We start from the raw sequence: 15060 nt of genomic DNA on the forward strand, positions 1-15060 counted from the left end.
TCTTTGAAAATATACATTCCAAGAAATGCAACCACCAACACAACAATTGTGAATGACTTGGTGTTTGTTTACCACAACCTCCTCTTGAAGTTAAAAAAAGCTCAAGGTAAGACTTTTAATATAGTTGCAATTAGTTGAAATTGTATTCATTGCATTTTTCACTTGTATGGTAAAGACTAATTTCTACATGAACTAAAATATGAACTATTGAGGAAGATGAGCCAATTGACCTTGACGAGATTGATCCAAAGTCTGAGTGGATTGCTAGTGCTGATGATTTTGATGTCACGGCAAAGGGCGGATTGGATCCTCATGTTAATTAACGAGCTAGGACAGACTCTCACCTAGGAACTTCATTATCAGGACCTCTTGCCCTCTAGTTGGCTACATTTGATTTTTTGGAACTGTGTACTTAGTTTATGGGTTTGCTTTGTAGAAAGACGCAAACTATATTGTAATTGACAATTTGACAATTGTCGACATCTAGTTATTATTTATGCTGTTGTTGTATGTTTTGTGCAATGTAATCAGCGATATGAATATAAACAACGAAAATATATTTTCTACAATTCATGGGTTGAACTCTCTATTTTATTTGCTCTTAATATCGCTATGCTATGGAAATGCCCATAAATTTTTTTAAAAAGTAGTTTTCGACTAATTTTCTTCAATTTTTTACTTTTTTTTTTTCAAAAAATCTTATACTTTTGGTTTGCCGATTTTTCCACCAAAAGATTTTGCCTCTTTGGGTGAAACAACTTCACCAATAGACTCGAGAACTTCCTTCTATGAACACCACGTATGTAGCAATCTATAATTACTAAGTTGGTACCTTTTTCTTCATTTCTGAGCAGCAAAAGTAACTACTATAGGTGGCATCCAGAATATTGCTGATTGTACCTCCCACTATTTGGAATTTTCTTGTATTGGTGACCCCTTAGGTAATCTCTTGGCGACCTATGTGAGTTTCCAATCACCACATCAAGCCCACGGCATCTCAGCTCTCTCTTGCACCTTGCTATTACTTCCGAGGCCCCTGTACACTCAAGTTGTCTCCTTAGAAGGAAGATATTAACAATTGTCCAATAATTATTTATGTACTGTCCTATTACTTATGCGAATACCAAGAAACTCCAAAGATTATATTAAATAAAGAGATCCATTTAAATCTCAACCATGTGACTTTCTATATCATTTGCACTTCCTAATCTTCACAACTCCACAGTAAACTAACGGCCACTGTATATTCACACGATTTAACTTTTGAAATCTTCAACTTCTTTCTATTAACATTGGTTCCAATGAAAAAATACCCGACTTCTTTGTGCTGGTGATTTTTCCAATCCTACAACTCCAAATAAAATATTCTAACAACTTTTTAAATTAAGTTTAATGTGGCTTAAGTATCATATGGAGCAACTAGTGACTAATTAAGCATAATATATTTATCTCAATACAATTCTTGCTTGTCACCTGACTCTTTTGTTTTAATTAGCCATCTATATTAGGCCTTGTGTGTGTGAATGCTACTTCCCTTCTCTTCTGACGTTAGAAGTTCTGAGGCTAGTTACTAGGGTTATAACTATTTTGTGCTTATATTAAAAGGACCAGAGATGACCGTATGTTACATATGTGTTCTCTAACTTATCTCCATTGGTTGGCTTTTCTCACAGAAGGGTAATGATGGTTGCATTTTTTCCTTGAAGATGCAATTAGGAACATATGCCGATGATGTGCCTGATAGTTACGTACCCTTAATGGACTAACTAGCTTTCACAGTTCCACTGAATGCTAACTCTATATAATGCCAGTTTCTTTAATTGGTGTGGTTCATGTACAGCAGTGGTTATTAACAAGTTGTTCTGTCCACATGCTATATGCTTAACTGTAATTATATTGTTGCTATTATTTGTTTCAAATGAAAACATTGAGGCAAAATTTAAATGCTAAGCTTGTGTTTTTTTGATTTCATATGTAGGGAGTTTTGTGCAGAGTGTTTTGCAGAGTTCATGCGCTGGTCAGTGCGCCATGTTTCTACTGAGGTTAGCAAGTTAAACTTGCCGATATGGAGCAGGTTGAATTATGTGCTAGAAATAGAAATAAAGTGCAGGAAGTATTGCAAATTGTTAATTTTCTACACTAATGTTCACTGTTCTTTGTCCAATGTTCTTTAACAGGTTGATAATTTTGTAAATATATCATCTATGCTGCATCGACTTTACACTCGTCTTGATCATCCAAATGCATACCATAGATTAGGAGCAGCAATGGCCTCTCATCTTATCTATCCAGTACTCAGGGAAAATGTGTCAATTGTTGACTGTCATATTCTGGAAATGGCATTTTTCTGTATAAAGAGCCTGCAGGTTGGCGAGAATGATAGTGATCAAATAGGTCAGAGAGACATCCCTTTGCTCTCCTTTGAATCTGGATGACCTGCTTGTGTGATCTTATTTGTCAAGGAGTTATTGATATTTCTGTTTGTAAAAGTTGTGTATTTGGTATTTTAAATTTGATGTGATTGATTCATAATTTTTAGAACCTGAAAATGGTGGGTTTAAAATGAGTGAGGAAGCTGAAGGCACAAAAAATGCTGTTTTATTATTTTACCCATTGTTTTTTTTTAATTTAGTAAGAGTTGTATCAACAGTAATTTGTACTTTTATGTAGTGTTAAACGCTGCTTCTCGTTTGTTTGTTATCAGTGTTTTTGTAAAATAGAAAGTTGTGTTTTGCTAGATATTTGGTGTTTGGACTCTCTCTCTGAAGTATAAATATCCTTAGGAAAGAAGAAGCATCTGGACTCCATTATATGCAACTTTATGCACTGTTAAAGGATGGTTCAAGATATAAGCATCATAAGGGAAGGAAGAAAGTGAAAATTTGATATTAATATTATTTTAATAGAAAGCTAATTGCCTCTACTAGAAGATATGCCATATTTGTTTTTGTCTGTCAACCGTACTATATTGGTTATGCTAATGTCTTGGTATTGTGTGCTCTTCACATTTGGGATAATTACTAAACTACAAATATGTTTTGTTATGCTTCACATGCAAAGTAAAATGAATAACCACAACACTACCTTTTATTTATTTTTAACTTAAAGTACCTGTGTTCAGATGACTTTTAATCATTATCACTATATGGAGATGCTCAAATATTGTTTAGGACATCCACTTAGACAAGGTGGAAATGAGTCTTTGTGACCAAATAAGTGGTAGTGGAGTGTGTGTGCTGACATGAAGAAGAGTATGTTCTTATGGAGGGGAATAGAAATTCAGAATAGTGCTCTTGGGATTTAGAGATAACAACTTCTTCCTCCTAATGTGGAGGCTCTGAAGGGATAGTGCTCTTGGGAATTAGAGATAACAACTTCATCCTCCTAATGTGGAGGCTCTAAAGGGATGGTACTCTTGGGAATTAGAGATAACGACTTCTTCCTCCTAATGTGGAGTCTCAGAAACTTAAGTTGACCTACATTCACTTGATCATGAATACCATGTTGGCAAGGAAGATCCGACATGATACAAGTTGCATTGTTTTGCTGCATGAACTTATGATGTTGAGATTTAAGTCTTAAACAAATCAGTACTAGAGAAGCATATTTAGATTGCGTTTTTAGCTGATGAGATGAATTTGTGGTTAGAGCTAGCAAAATATTATAAGAAGCAAGAGATTAATATTCATAGCAAACCTTGAATGGGGAGTGTCTTGAAGGAACACGAATAGCTCTGTTTTAATTGTGCTGCAGCACATGGAGATAAGTGTTCTGTCATGAGATCACGTAACTGGTTATGAAGAAATTCTGCATTTTTTCTTGCCTGAACAATCTATTGCCTTCACAAAAGAAAGCCCTTTGTTGCATGTTACCATGATTTTAAGTAGTGGATGATTTCTAGCATTTGTCCACCCATCCATCACAATACCGCATCCTTCTATAGCTCACACTCTTTTCATTTGTGCAGTTGTTCCTCTAATCGAGTTTTATCTTTATTAATTAGAGTAGTGTTAAGCTTTTCATACCCAAGTGGTTTATACCCTGCTGGTGCATTGCTGATAGCTTGGACCACCTTCCAGTAAAAAGGTGAGTCAGCAGCATTAAACAGTATTCCATTTGCATAAAAGAGTTGTGCAATCACTGCATCAATTGCTTTTCAACCTGGCACATCAAACAATCTTCCAATGGGGTTTGAGATGCCAATGTGTGGTCTCTTGCGAGCATATTCGACTGCTACATCTCTAGAAGATGCATCCACCTTTGATTCTATTTTGACTTTGAGCTGCAGGAGTTGCACTATTGTTGAAGCATGGGAGCTTTGATTAGCAACTTTCCCATTAGCCCTTTCTTGATTCTTTAGAGCATCATATCGCTCTCTCTCATTTAGACAAGGATCAACACCTTTTCTAGGTATGTGAAGGAAATGAGCATTCACCCTCGTGTAAGTCTGTTGCCATGCCATTGGAAAAAGCTTACATTTGATCATGCTTGATCCACTTGTACCTTTTTGCCTTGGAAGATGATCCACATACATCCATAAGGGGTACAAGCCTTGCTATCCTCCACTCGACATTCGATATGGAAAAATAAAATAATATTATATTTGACATGAACTTATGCTATTTTTTCCAAAATAGTTCGAATGGAATGCGGATTTGTATCTGATAGTCTGTATTTTTATTAATTTTATTTGCCAAATGTATTTTTCATAGACTTGTGTGTATTATAATATTATTTAATTTTATTTGCCAAATTTATTTGACATATTCTTGTGTGTGTGTGAGAGAGTGATTATATGTTTGTGTAACTTCTCTATTTGCCTCCATTTTAGTGATAATGTGTTGTGTGTGTGTGTGTGTGATTATATGTTTTTTAACTTCTCTATTTGCCTCCATTTCAGTGATAATGTGTTGCTATTCTAAACTTAGTTTTAATAGTGCCCTTCCAAGTAGAGCCAATTAATCTAAGGCTTCTATTGATTAGCAACATAATTTCCCAAGTAACTGTTACCTATTTTTCACCTCTAGTTGAAAAATATTTTAAGATATGCTTGTTTTTACAAAATGGAACAAGTACGTATTACTTCTGCTATATTGCATTCCAACTACACTAAGGAAGAATGAACTAAAGATTACATTTCAATACTTCTAGTTCGGAACAACAAAAGAGAGAGACATCTCATCTAGAAAAGGAAGTATATTATTGATATTCAAGCATGCGTCTCACACAAAGAGTCATGAGACTAGCTACATGCATCAGGTGCAAGAAGGAAATACATAGGCATGTATACATGAGTATAAAATAAAAGAGAGCATGTTGAGAGTGGAACCAGTCATTGCCTAAATGATTGGTACGGTTGGAGTAGCTTTGAGGTTGCCTTCGTCTTGTTGCTTCGTCCTTGTCTGCATCTGCCTTCCTTCCGGTATCTGCAAAGGAGATTAAATATGCAATGGGTTAGAACATTTTGTTCTAAGCAATGGCTGATTACATTCCTAACATGTATACTAAAGCATACATGTATATATAGTCCCTACATGCATCGGGTTCATATAGTCAGCATCACGGAAGATCTCAGGAAGAGTAAATATCAGATCAAAGGAAAATCATCATACATATGCATATTATTTCTAACATGTTTGCTTCATGTGCAGGACTAGGAAAAGGTAGCTTGCTGGTCATAAACTTCACAAATGAGTGGGGGTAAATGAGGCTCCCACAAGGGTTGAGCCCAGCTCATATAAATTCAACAAAGGCACACAGTCATATCTTAGAAAAACATGCAAACAAGAATCAAAATAGGGATGTGCAGCATATAGTGTCTAATGATCTATGGTGGTTAATGATAGTAGTTGCAGTCATCTCTTTCTTAGCTTGGAGTAGCAGTAGGAACTTTTGTTACCATGTGTCTTTTGATACCAATCATCAATCACCAAGGTTAAGAAACAAAGCTACTCAACAGTCATAGTGTTGCATCATTAAAAAAAAGCAATTTTCCAGCTCTTCAATGTCAGATTTAGAGGGATAATAAAAGACACTATACAGTCATGAACCAAGCCACCATTGACATTCGCCAAGCGTTTATCAAATAGAGCAGTGAGTTTCAAAATCAAGAGGGTTCATTAACAATCTCAACATCGAAAGGCACAAACTTTACAATGAAGATACAACCATAGTCGTGGCATGGTGACTGCATACATATCAGTTGAGGGTTTTTGAATTATGAGAGCTGCAATCATCTTTATCATAGTATTATTGGGAAAAGTTCAAAGTCTTAGGAGTGGTATTTGTAATTTTCAGAATTACTTTTAAGTGAAGGATCAGATTTACATTCTTCAGAGTAGGTAATAAGGCAGCCATAATCAGTATTTTTGTTATGATAAGAGCATGTAAAGAAGCAGCTACATGAGACAAAAAGACAGTTTGATGTAGTCATGAGTTAGTACACTCAGAATCGACCAAAAAAGAATGCAGCAGTGAAGTTAGCAGACTTCAAAGCAAGTTTCAAAGCAGTAAATTTGCAACAACATTCAAATCAAGATATGCAATTTCATGCAGTCCAAGCCATTAGAGAGCAGATTTAATGGCGAAATGGAGGAAAATCAACTTTTTATGGAAAACCCTTTCAAAAGATCAATTTTTAAAAGCAGCTATGCCCAGAAAATCGTCATTTTTTTATAGAGCTAAAGAAAGAGAATCGACTTTCAGAATTAAGGGGAAATATGCACCTGGAAATCTGTAAATTGTTTCTAGAATTTCGAAAAGCCTTAGAGCGTGGCATAACTCTCATGGTGGCACCCAACACAGCAGCAAAATCGTGCCCAGTTTTCACTAAGTGCAAAGAATGTGCAGGAAATCAGACATGGCAGTGCCCAGCAAAGCTAAGTCAAAGGAAGAAATCATGTCCAACACACATAGGAAGATATCAGCAAATTTGCTCTTCAAAGATGTCAACGTCTGCATTTTTTCCCAAAAACAAGGTGCTCGAACCCAAGAATGCTCTCATGGCAGCACCTGTGCAGCCTCTACAATCAAAATTTGCCTTGCATTTTCTGCGTTTTCTTCCAGAAATGGCTCAAATTCGTCCAAACCCTAGCATGGCAGCAGGAGGAAGAGAAAAAATATCGAATGATGAAGAACGAGATGGAATAGGGTTTCATCTTTCCTAAAGTATGCACCGATAGTCTAAGACTTTGTTATCTTTGATTTTTATTTGTTCTCCTCAATCTTCAAAAGCCCCGTGAATATTTGCTAAGGAGGTCTTTTTATCCCTCAAATATCTATGCGTATACTTATCTAGTGATTTGCAAAAATATCACTTAATAATGTGTCATGTATCAATATTTATTAAGTGATATTTTACAAATCACTTAATAAGTATAGGTTAATATTTTTATTTTTAATAGATTAAATAATTAAAATATTTAATAAAGAGGATATTCGATTAATCGTTTTATTAAATATTTTATTTATTATTGATATATTATGTGGCCTTATTTTAATAAATCAAATAATTAAAATATTTATTAAAGTGGTTAATCGAATATCATCTTTATTAAAAATTTTAACTATTTACATTTATTAAAAATTATTGACTTAAAATGTAAAAGATAAAGATAATATAAATCACTTTATGAGATTTTATTTGCATTTTGAGAAGTCAAAAGGGAGATATTTTTTGCATTAATGAAGGCTTGCAGGCCTGTCAGGAGATATTTTAGGATCATTTATGGTGCTTTTTAAGAACTTTTATGTTTGCAGCATGGGTTGGCTTGACTTTTGGCCCAAGTTTTCCCCTTTCAGACCTGTTTCAGGTCTTTTAAAGTGGGTTTTTTGGTTCTGCTCACCCAAGAGGAGGTGGATTATTGTATTCATTATTTGCTTTTTGGAAAGCATATATACTGCAGGACTTCATTATTTCAGGGGTTCTTACCTTTTGCTTCTAATAGACTGTAATTTTTTGAGTTCTCTCTGCAGAAAGGAAGGAGTTTGTAACCAGTTTTCAGAACCATTTTGATAAGCTTTGTAACACCTTTTGACAATAATACATATTTTGCCTTCTCAGATTTCTTGTTTTTGTGTGCTTAGTCCTAATGCAGTTTCAAGTGATATCTTTCATCATTGTGATTGTGTTGCTGTTAGCACCTTTATGCAAGAGTTTTTCTAATTATTTGCAAGTCATAGGTTGTGCCAGTCGTAAGAGTAACCTCAGTTTGTGAGAAAACATCTTTTCTCTTGCTGAGATTATTATTTTTACATCCTTCTTATGAAGTGTTGATGTAGAGGTTATGAATTTTCTGATTTGTGCAAGGTTTCCTTTTATTACTAGTTATTTCATGTGTTAATCAGTTTGTCCAAGTTTTCTGGTATCCATTTTGGTGTATCACCTGTTAGTTAGTAGTTTCATTTTATGTTCTCCTCCTCCTTTTTTCTCAACAAAATCGATAGGTTTAGGTGAATGCGAGTTAGAAAGAACGAACTTGCTTTGGAGGTCCACTTCAGTTTTAGGTTACCCGTAGCCTTGAAGTGTTCCCATGTTTCAATAGGCAGCTAAAGTTCACAACTTTAGCAAGGGTGCAGGCTTGATTGATAACAGTAACCTTACAATGATTTTTTTGCCGTTGTGTTGTGCTCGCACACACACCCCGTCAGTTGATAGGGGACCCCCTAATTTTTGTCTGCCTATGCAAGAGAAATGGATGCTTCTGCAAATACCTTTCAAACCTTAAAGCCAAATCACCCAAAACGAAAATCATTTGGATTCAAAGTTGGCTTATAGCCCGAAACGCGAGGGAGGAAATGGGCATATAACTCGAAACTCGACCCTTTGTTGGATTTTGCAAGAAATAGAACTAAGTGGTCAAGCTCGCGCAAAATGCCTTTCAGGCCGAGAATGACTTAAGCTCTCAAAACGAAAATAATAGAAGACAACTCGGAGAAACCAAAGTCGTGTGACAAAATGGAAATCGCGAGTTTCGTGCATTTCGCAAGGGGATGCCGAAATTTGCAAATTGATCAAGTAACCCGAAAATGAGGCCAAGTCTTGCATTTTCTCTGAATTGTCCGAGTTTGCATTTTATCCTGAGCACCTGAAATTTGGACAAAGTCGTGCCATTTGACCAAGAGCCAAAATCATTCAACCTTCCCAAAATATGTAAAGTCTTCCGATTTTGCCTAAGGAGTTCAATTTCACAAAATCGGCCTAGATGGCCAATATGAGAAAAGCATTTAAATTTGCAAAAGCTCTTAGGAGCCCGAAAATCTTCAATTTAGGCTCATTTGGCCGAAAGGGACATAAAGGGCCGAAAAAGTAATAAAACTAAGTCTCACAAAATTGCGTTAGAAGCCGAAGTCTTGAGAAATCATCCAAGGAATCATTAAAGTTCGCAAAACTTCCTTCTTAGCCGAGAATGAAGAGCTAGGCGAAATCACCCTTTGGTCTGAAAAGAACAAATGCTCTAATTCTCCGAAACCCCTTCTAGAGCCCGAAATTCGCCAAAGGAAAGGGAGAGTTCTCGCGAAATGGGTCATCTGGCCAAAAAACGTTTAACTCCAAAGCTTTTCAAAAGGCCCATTTAGGCTGAATTTCGATATAGGGCAAAGGCGAACTTTTCAAAGGCCCATTCTGGCCGAAAATCGCGTGAACTTTTTCAGAGGCGTTTAACTTAAAAAAAGTTTGCAATAGGCCTCTTTAGGCCGAATTTCGAAAATGACAAGAAAGGCATTAATTTTTATAACTTTCCAAAAAGACTCCTTGGCCCGAAATAAAATTAAGGCAAAGGTTGTTTTCATAAACTTTCCAAAATTGCCTCCCAGACCAAAAGGGAAAATAAAGGGAAAGCGTAAAACAAAAGGAAAACTTTTTAAACTCCCTTTTTTAGCCGAAAATCGCGAAATAGTCAAAAGGGGCGTTAAACTTAAACATTTGCCAAAGTCGGTTTCAAACCGAAAATAGGCAAACATCAAAAATCGCGAAGTCTTACAAAAGGGGCTAAAAGGCCGAAAATGAAAACAAGTGTTGAGTCACATAATATAACCTTGCAGGGCAAAATAAAGTTCGCCTAACTCTCATTTTGGTTCAAAGGGCCGAACTTTGTCAAAGAAAAGGAGAAAGTATTTTAAAAAGCGTTCGCAATTTGGCTAAAGAGTCGAGTTTTGCCAAGGGGTCAACCAAGGGTGAGGCTCGCTCATTTCACTTGAATTGGTTGAATTTGCTAGGCCAAGTTTGAAGAGAGACATTTAGAAGATACATCTCAAAAAGAGCTTCTCGAAGCCAGACGTCGTAATTTAAAATTTAATGTTTGATTAATTAAATTATTTTTCAAATTGATTGTTTGTAGGTCGCAAGACGTCATCATAGAAAACCAAGAGAAGGCCTGAAAACGCAAATCAAAGAAGGATTGCAATCAAGGCCATGTGTTGAAAGCTGGAAAAGAAAAAGATGTAGGAACACGCTGCAGGAGCGCGAGAGAAACCGAGCATTGGGAATCGTGCCACCGAACAAAGATGAAGTCCACCACCGAGACTAAAGACCAAAGAACACTCCAAATGCGGCAAGTCTATGCATTCTCAAGAAAAGTGCACAGCTGGATTTAATTCTAGAAGTTCAGTTTCTGAAAATTGAAATCGTTTTATTGTAAAACTGCTTGTGGGCCCCACTGAAATATTTTGAAATAAAGGGGAAACAAGTAAGTTGTGGTCAGTTATGTCCAACTACCGGATAGACCCGAATTAAAGCCAAATAGTGGCAGGTGGTTAAGATAGTGGTTGGGTGGATGACTGAGAACTTAATAGGCATGGGTTAAAGCTACTAGCTTCTGGAAGGCAAGTCAAGACCCTTGGATGCAATCCATCCTAGCCTTCGATTCATAATTGTAAATCTATAAAAGGCAGAGGCCTTTCTTTTGTAAAGGGTTAGAATTTTGTAGTTAGATTTTAGAGTTAGAATAGGTTAGATTTTAGGCATAGCATAGAGATGCTGTAGAAATTGTTGCAATGGCAGCTGAAGCAAATATATGAACATTGAAATATGGTGTTTGTTGTCTTTGTTTTAGTCTGTTTGCATGGTTTCTTTCAGCTGGTTAATTTTAGAGTGCAGGGATTTTAATGGTGAAGTGTGGAGGGGTATTTGATGCATTTCTGGTTCATACCTTTGGGGGTCTGCTGATTGTAGGTCACCGTGCATGGTTAGTCTAAACCCAAACTATGCTTAGTTCAACTGCAGGTGTTCGTCTTAGGCTGTGCCAGAATTGGGTGCCTAAAACGAGTGTCTCCGGTCTGAAAATCTTTCATCCCTTGGAGCTTGCACCGTTTTTTGTCTAGTTGTGAGGGTATCTTTGGTGAAACAAGAATTGGTTTATCGAAATCTGTTTACCCACTACATCAGCTATTATCATGTTTGTCCTTAGGCATCCTGAACCCTTCCCTTTTGATTTTATTTCATATTTTGAGAATCAGAGCAAACTAGCTTGTTGCAAAACGTAAGACCCTGTCATAACCCCACATTTTTGTAATTATTTAATAAAAGACTCCTTATTTTTATTTTAATTTTAATATATGTATTGATCATATTTTTTTTAAATTATTAATGTTAACTATTAATTGAGCATATAGACACATAATATAACTTATCATACAATGCAATTTCGATATATAATATAAATTATTATATTGACACATAAATTATAAAATAAACGTAAGAACAAAATAATAATATTAACAGACAAAATAAAGCATCCAAGAAATACCTTATTAAACACCATACGATACTATTAAAACTCTATCAAAGCACTTACTAAACAAATTGTATTTAACACATACTAAAGTAAGGGCGTACTACCTTAAGTAGACGCAACAAATGAAACCACGGTGTTTATTAATTAAAAACGCAAGGGTTAGTGCGGCTGGAGGAGGTAGCGGTGACCCCAACAGTCACCAATCACTGCAACATCCACGTCTCATGGAGGTAGCCGCTCACACACTCTCCCCGCCAATATTTAAAGTGCAAGCCGAAGGAAACGAGGGGAAGGGGAAGGATACGCAGGAAACGAAGGGGGATAAAGCAGCAACAGGAGACGCAGGTAAGATTCTTACCGCATCAATTTAAATTTGCAATAATATTATCATACATTAATGTAATTACATTCTGGTAAATAGATAAGTATTTATTTAATTAAAGCATAAATTTTGTAGCTATTAAATTCAATATAATTATATTTAAGGATGGTTAAAAATACATTTTTTATATATATAAATTAGACAATGAAATCTAATATATATATATAATATGAATACATCTACACATATTAAATAAATTAATAAATAATATACAATTACTAATTAAGGATGAACCACATTATGCAATTAAGGACTAGAAGAATGATCTCTACTAAGATAATAAATTAAGCAATTACATATCCAAACCCAGTGAGATAAATGAGGAATTAGGCAACAGGGATAGCAGGAACTAGGCCTCTATCAGGTAGGCCACCCACTGTAGTTGACAAAGGGCTTCTGGCAGGAGGGCCAAGGGGGAGTGTACCGCTCTTGGGCCTGATAAGCGCTACGGGCATCCTAAGGTAGCTTATCCTCTTGATCCCACTAGGAATTAAATATGGAATTGACTTATTGATAACAAATGAACTCAAATGAATTTTGACTAATTACACCCTAGATGAATTAATCAATCATTAAAATTCATTGTTTACGTGTTTTCTTAGATTTGCGAAGTTGGGACATTACAGACCCCTTGTGCTCCTAGCAAATCACATCAGCCATTGAGTAATCCTATAGTCAAGACCTGACAATCGAAATCTTGAGGTCGTCCCCATTGATCAATTGAAACAGCATTAGGGATTTCCTTATCTCAAGAGAGGATAGGATACCCAGCAAGTACATTCTATTCTACGTTGGTCGGATGGAGTCGTAGCAATGCATCTTTAGACGCGTCAACACGTTGGTAGTTGGGGTTTGGGGGTGAGCTCGGTTTCCATCAAAAGGAAGAACTCTTGCCAGACCAAGCTTATGAAATGATTTGTCTCTATCGCTCATGATGCTCTTGCATAGTCCATGGAGTTTCATCACTTGTTTGAAGAACAAATCAGCCATTTGTGACAATTTAAAATTTGTAGAGATGGCAAAGAAATGTGTATACTTTGTTAATCTATCCACAATGTATACACAATACTTGGAGTTCAATAAGTCTGGGATGAAACATATCAAGACGCTTAACCATTTTTGCTTCGAGATGGGCAAGTGCTGTAAAATACCTATTGGAATTGTCTATTGCATTTTATTCTTCATAAAAGTGATGCATATTTTGTTGTTGGTGAGGAAATCATCCTCGAGTCCTTTCCATATGAATGTTTCCCTACTCAATTTGTAGATTTTGAAATACCCAAGGTGTCTCACCAAGGGATTGTCATCAATTGCTTGCAGAATCTTTCCCCTCATCCGTGATTTCGGCAGCAAGAAATCTCTTCTTGTGTAGGGAATGAGTTTAGTGTAGATGGTGTGCTTGTCATCTAATAGTGTCCCTTCCAACACATTAGCTGCAAATGCATTTTTGGCATGCTTTGTTATGATTTAATTCTTACAATCCATAGAGATTTGATACATGGAACACAGATTTGACCTTTTGGACAATGCATCAACAACATCTTCATTCCTTGCCATATTCAATATCAAAATTATATGATTAGAGTTTGCTCACCCACTTTTGTTGCCGGCTATATATATCCTTTTGATTAAGAAAATATCTCAAATAGTTGTGAACAGTTTCGACTAGAAATTGGACATGCATCAAGTATTTCCTAAATTTTATCAATGTGTGCATAATGGCTAGCATTTCCTTATCATAGATGGAGATATTGTTGAAATGTGGTGACTGATCAGCAAAGTACTGTACACTCAGCACATTTTTGCTGACTTTGTTTTTGCCCTAAAAAACACATGTTATAAGCGGCTGGGATGCTTAAGGCATTGTAAGGTTGATGTACTGTTTTTGCTGGATAATAAGAAAGATTGGATGGCTGTGTATGGTGGACGTAACCCATTCTGGGTGAACCACGTTAAATCTCTGTGTTATCTGTGTCCTGTTTTATTTCTTTATCTTTTGTATTTAAATCTGCATATAATTGTTAGTTCATATTTGCTTCGGATCTGCTTGAAACCCTAACAATTGGTATCAGAGCGAGGTTTTCTGTAAATTGGCAGGACTTTCAGATTTGAGTGGGAGCAATGGAGGATTCCAAATTCAAGGTCGAAAAGTTTAACGGCCAGAATTATCAGTTATGGAAAATGCAGATGGAGGATTACCTGTATCAAAAGGATTTGTGGCGGCCATTGGAAGGAAAGGCAAAGAAACCGACCACAATGTCAGATGAAGAGTGGGACATTTTAGATAGAAAGGCACTGGGATCCATTCGATTGTGCCTCGCACCATCTGTAGCATTCAATATAACAAAAGCAAAAACCGTTGTAGATTTGATGGCAACATTGGCTAAGTTGTAGGAGAAACCCTCGGCTTCGAATAAGGTATTTCTTATGAAGCGTTTGTTTAATTTGAAAATGAGTGAGGGAGGATCTGTAGCGGAGCACTTAAATGAATTTAATACAATTACCAGTCAATTGTCTTCGGTAAAAATTACCTTTGCAGAAGAGGTTAGGGCTCTCTTGATTTTATGTTCTTTGCCAGAAAGCTGGAATAGCTTGGTTATGGCTGTAAGTAACTTTGTCTCTGGTAAAAATACTTTGGTATTTGATGATATTGTTGGTGTTATCCTAAGTGAGGAAATGCGAAGGAAAAGCACAGGTGAGACTCCGACATCATCGGGTAGTGTTTTGAATGTGGAGAACAGAGGAAGATCAAAGGAAAGAGGAAAAGGCCCTGGGAATGATAAGTCACGAGCGAAGTCAAAGAAAGGACACTCTCAATCTAGAGGAAAGAAAGATTGCTAGTACTGCGAAAAGCCTGGTCATCTAAAGAAAGACTGTTGGTCTCGGAAAAACAAAGGAGACAAAAATGAAAATGACAGTAAGGAAGCTAATATTGCAATTAATACT

The 15060-nt window shown here is 36.2% G+C and overlaps 1 protein-coding gene across 1 annotated transcript in view; it reads left to right on the top strand.

Moving 5' to 3' along the window:
• Positions 1 to 15060, top strand: part of LOC131027989 (uncharacterized) — a 119763-nt gene that overhangs the window by 70955 nt on the left and 33748 nt on the right. Inside the window, exons 7-8 of the mRNA XM_057958093.2 lie at positions 1979 to 2042; positions 2178 to 2394. Coding sequence (XP_057814076.1) covers positions 1979 to 2042; positions 2178 to 2394 — 281 coding nt within the window. The remainder of the gene's footprint in view (positions 1 to 1978; positions 2043 to 2177; positions 2395 to 15060) is intronic.

Source organism: Cryptomeria japonica, chromosome 5 (assembly GCF_030272615.1).
Source record: "Cryptomeria japonica chromosome 5, Sugi_1.0, whole genome shotgun sequence".
NCBI lineage: Eukaryota > Viridiplantae > Streptophyta > Pinopsida > Cupressales > Cupressaceae > Cryptomeria > Cryptomeria japonica.